General features: G+C 47.9%; 1 protein-coding gene across 3 annotated transcripts in view; it reads left to right on the top strand.

Moving 5' to 3' along the window:
* PPFIBP2 (PPFIA binding protein 2) overlaps nucleotides 1-4,612 on the top strand; it is a 154,739-nt gene that overhangs the window by 42,277 nt on the left and 107,850 nt on the right. For all 3 annotated transcript variants that reach the window (XM_019551483.1, XM_019551484.1, XM_019551482.1), the window contains exon 3: nucleotides 1,242-1,456. In XM_019551483.1, coding sequence (XP_019407028.1) covers nucleotides 1,242-1,456 — 215 coding nt within the window. The remainder of the gene's footprint in view (nucleotides 1-1,241; nucleotides 1,457-4,612) is intronic.

Raw genomic sequence — 4,612 nt, 5'->3', positions numbered from 1 at the left:
CCCCCACCCCCCACACAAGTACCAGCCCATATTTCTAAAAAAGGTTAAAATAGCGTTATATTTGATTTGAAAAAATATTAATTAACTGCACATAATTTTGAATTTTTCTGTGCATAATTCCCTGGGATGTAGATGGTGGTATTAATTACCAGTTCTCCCTGTCACCAAATTTCCCAACCCATGGGAAGTCCCACAAGCCAGGTGCTAGAGATCTGTGGCCTGGATTTGGTTCATGGGCTGGCAGTTGTGCACCACCACTCTAAGGCAGCTCCTGAGGTTTTTTCCCCGCTTAGTCTTTTCAAGAAAAACCTTTTTCCATTTCAGCACCTATACATTTATCCCAGATTGTTTGGGTGGGAAAAAAGCTTAAATCTCTAATGGCTATCCTCTGTGCTATCAAATTTTTCTAAGTAAGGGTGTTATCAATTGTTATTGTACTGGGAAACTTAAAAAAGACTCTTCCCATATTGAAGCACTGGTCCAAATGTGTGAATTTTTTGCATTTAGGAGAGCTATTTTAACAGCGTCAATGTATAGTTAGCACCTGAAGGAAGGGGGGCATTGGTGAATAAATTACATTTACCTTAATTGGAAAGTGTCTCCTCCTTATCCCATCTTGTTGGTTTTTTTGGAAGGTTAAGAAAACTTTTATATCGGCTTTCCATTTAAAATTGCCTATCAATATTCTGGCAATTTCAGTTAATACCAAACTGATATTGTGGTGTGGGTGTTGAATATGTTCTGTGTCTTGAGGGAAATTCTCACATAATTTCAGGAGTTTATTTCAAGAGGGCTGGGAGGGATCCACCAGGCATCTGTATAGCCAACTCTGATTCTTCTACCAAAGCAACTTTCTTTTTCTCCCATTGTGGTAATAAAGCCTGTTTTCTCCTAAGTTTCCTGATAAAATGATTCATGCAGCTGTCTTACAGTATAGGAGAAAAATACCATTATGTTCAGGGTCTTTCAGCTATGTGTCACTGAAGAACTAGTGACATCTAATGGTTGGCAAAGATAACTGCAGGTGATGATGGATTTTTTTAGTTTAGCTAAGATCCGGTATTCCCTTCAATCTGAAAAGGGTGATTTATTAGCTAACTCGGAAGTGCTATGAGAAGAGTTCTGGGTACATCCATAAAGCAGCATCTGGAGCATGAATCTTGTAGTATTGTATCTATATATCTATTAGTGACCTGGTTTTCAAAAAATCTCTCTTCCCTCCTTTTACTTAATTCTTTTAGGTACTAGGGCAGCTGCAGAGTATACAAATGGTATCTATGACATTATGTCACCTGCTCCATCAGTATATTTGGGTACATTCCAAATTCTGCATCTCCTAGAAGACCTGAAGATGGCACTAGAAATGTTAGAGGACCCTCGAGAGAGAGAATCATTAAGGAATCAGATACCAGGGGCCACGGCAGCATGCATACGGGAATGGCTGGAAGATAATTTGGTGAGTAGTTGGTAGCAGCTCTTCCATTTGCTTCACAAATAACATTGACCCCTGTACCTGATGCTTTTTTTTTTTTTTTTTTTTTGGTCCTGGAGTTCAAACAGCACTAATTTAAACAAGTTTTACACCTGAAAAATGCTTTGTACTAAAGACTGGCACATTACAAGGTGGAAAGTCTAACAAAGTGGTACAGGTCTCTGTGGTGGGGGAAGCAGAAGGAGGTAAAGGGAAAACAATAATGCTTTCTCTTCTGTTTTGTTTCCACTGCCTTCCTCTGAATAAAAACAGTCACATGAGACTATTTGTAACTAGGTGCAGAACGTTTTTCCCTTCAAGGTCCCTGTTTCAGGGTATGACTGTAAGCCAGGGCTGGGCAGTTATTTCGGACAGAGGGCCACTTACCGAATTTTGGCAAGCTGTCAAGGGCTGCATGGATAGCCCTGCCCCTTAACAGGTGCCCTTCCCCAGGTCACTATCTTGGGTTCTGCCCCTAACCTCTGACCTTTACCACTGGAAGTCCCTCCCCTTGCCCCTGGAATTTCTCCTTTGGGGAAGAGGGTTTGCCATCTTAGGGGGACAAAGGGACAATTGCATACTAAAAATCAAACACTCATAAAAATATATTTTTGTCCAGACTTGTGTGCATTTGTCCTGTATATTCAGAAGTGATTGCATATGGGGGTTTGTGGGGATGTGTATGTGTGTGGGTATGGGAGCCATGTAGTGCAAAGTGGCCAGCCAGTGGGCAGGCAGGAAAGTGGGGAAAGAGGTGGGGGGGAGAGTGGAAGTGAGCGGGAGTGTGAGGCCTGTATCAATGTCCTGGGGCCAATGCTCAGGGCCCATAGCAGGGTGGTAGGGGCACGAGGTGTGGGCTGGCAGGGGTCTGTGGAGCTGGGCTGGGCTGCACCAGCAGGGACAGGGGGGAGCTGATCTGGCTCCATAGAGCCCATGCTGGCCGGGACCCTGCGCTCTTGCCGTCCTGCTCTAGGCCCCGCTGGCTCTGGCCCCAGCCCCAAGACACCAGTGTGAGTCCTATGCTCCTGCCCAGCTGCCACTGGCTGCCGCACACCCACTCACTCCCAGTCCCCCCACCTCAGCCCTGTGGTACAGGTGGGGAGTAGCATGGAGCCCTGACTCTGCGCGCCCCGTACGTGCCAGTCTTGTCTGAGCAGTGGTGGCGGGGAATGAGCTGATGCTCAGCGTGGGGGAAAAGCACCCCTTCCTCCCCCATTGCCAACACTTCCTGCTGCAGCCACTCGCAGCCTGCATGGGGCTGTCCTGCCTCTGCCACATCACTGCCACCCCGCAGGGCAGTGGTGGCAATGGAGAGCAGGCACAGGCACCCCCATGTGGGCTCCAAGTGGCTGCAGCAGGAAGAGCCAGCCACAGGGAGGAGGAGTGGATGCTTTTCCGCTGCAGTGAGCACCAGTTTGCTCCCCAGAAACTGCTGCTCTGTGTGGAGGAAAGTGGCCCCCCCCGACTCACTGCCACTGGGTAGTGTTTGCTGCAGATGCCTGCCCAGAGCTCATGCTGCACTAGGCGGTGGTGCAGCTGCTTCACCGCTGCTTCTCTGCTGCCCAGAGGGGGCTTATTCAGCCACTGGCCCTAGCACAGAGCAGCAGCAGCTGGAGTCTAGCTGGGCAAACTGCGCTCTGATGCCAGCAGCTGAATAAGCCCCCTCCTGCCGGGAGGAGGCTTGCCCCAAGCACAGAATAGCAGCTTCTCAGAGCGCAAGCCCCTTCCCAGTGGGGACCATGCTGTGGAGTGCTGCGAGAGGCCTGCAGGGCTCTGGCCTGTTCGGGACCCAGCATTGCTGCGCATAGCCGGTCACAGCTCTGCTGGCCCTGCAGTGCAGCCCCTCACTGGCAAGGGGCTCACACTCCCCCACAGTATGACAGGGGCTGCCACCCCCCCAATAAGGGCCCTGCCATCTCCCGCTGCAGTGGCAGGGAGGAGGCACAGCGGGGCAGGGACGGGATTATTCTTCCTTCCAGCCTCTGACGGAGGGGACAGCCAGGGGCCTATTCTAAGCAGGGAGTGAGTGGGGAATGCTGGGCAGATTTGGCTCCGGTTCCTCCTGTTGGCACAGGAAGGGGAGAATTAAAGCCCTCTCTGGGCAGTTCAGCCTGGGTTGGCCATGCCCCCTACCACACCACAGCTTCCTTGCAACCAAGGGCCGCTCTAGCGCCCCTCAGCATCTGCCCTGAGCAACTGCAGGCATGTGCCTGCATTGCCTCAGTGCAGACAGCATATTTGTCCTGTTACTAACCAGTTCAGCCTAGACAAGATAGACTAACATGCAAAGGTTGAATCAGTTCAGGCTCTGGCTTTTTGAATGTCTGTCCCTAGCCTTGAAAGATAAAAAGACCTCACTGGAGGCGAGAGAGAAGAAACACAAGTGGAATGCCAAAATTCTTCTCCAAAGGCACTGGTTTGGTACTTATGATCTCGACCAATAATTTTCAAAGTTTCAGAAAAGTTTAGTTGTGTTGATGGGTGAGGGTTAAATTTGTTGTATCAGTCCATTTTGCTTCCTCATCATTTATCTTTACTACCCTGTTTCACTTGCTTTTTAGCTGCCTTGAAATTAACATATGCTAATAGTTCTGGAAGGTCTTCCCCTTTTAGGTTTTTTTGTTACCCACTTTTCTGTCTACATACTTTAGAAGTGCTGTTCTCTGAACCAAAATTTGGAAACATGAAAGGAAGTTGGTGCAGATTTTAATGTAGTTTTTTATTTTGCTTTTTTAAAAAGATTTCATTTAGTTTTTTATCATTTGAATCTGTATCAAATCCTAGGGCATACTCATATGCCGAGTTCTAAGTGAAAATTCAGTCAGAATCTCAGGTCCTGGCCTTTGTGGGAAGGTGAAGGAAGTTCTTTTAATAATATAAAGTTTTAGTAATTCAGGCAATCCTTTACATTTTAAAGCATCATGCACACTCTGATTATCCCTGAGCTACAAAGTTCAGGTGAGCTGGGATCTGGTGTTTTTCATAGTTTCATAGTTTGTAGGGTCAGAAGGGACCTGAGCAGATCATCTAGTCCGAACCCCTGCCTTAGCAAGAAAGAATACTGGGGTCAAATGACCCCAGCAAGATGTTCATCTAACCTCCTCTTAAACACCCCCAGGGTAGGAGCCTGCACCACTTCTC

Source organism: Crocodylus porosus, unplaced genomic scaffold, assembly GCF_001723895.1.
Source record: "Crocodylus porosus isolate Cpor-Errol unplaced genomic scaffold, CroPor_comp1, whole genome shotgun sequence".
In the NCBI taxonomy this organism is placed as follows: Eukaryota; Metazoa; Chordata; order Crocodylia; family Crocodylidae; genus Crocodylus; species Crocodylus porosus.
Note: the sequence above shows the minus strand (reverse complement) of the source record. Positions and strands in the feature narration are given on the sequence as shown.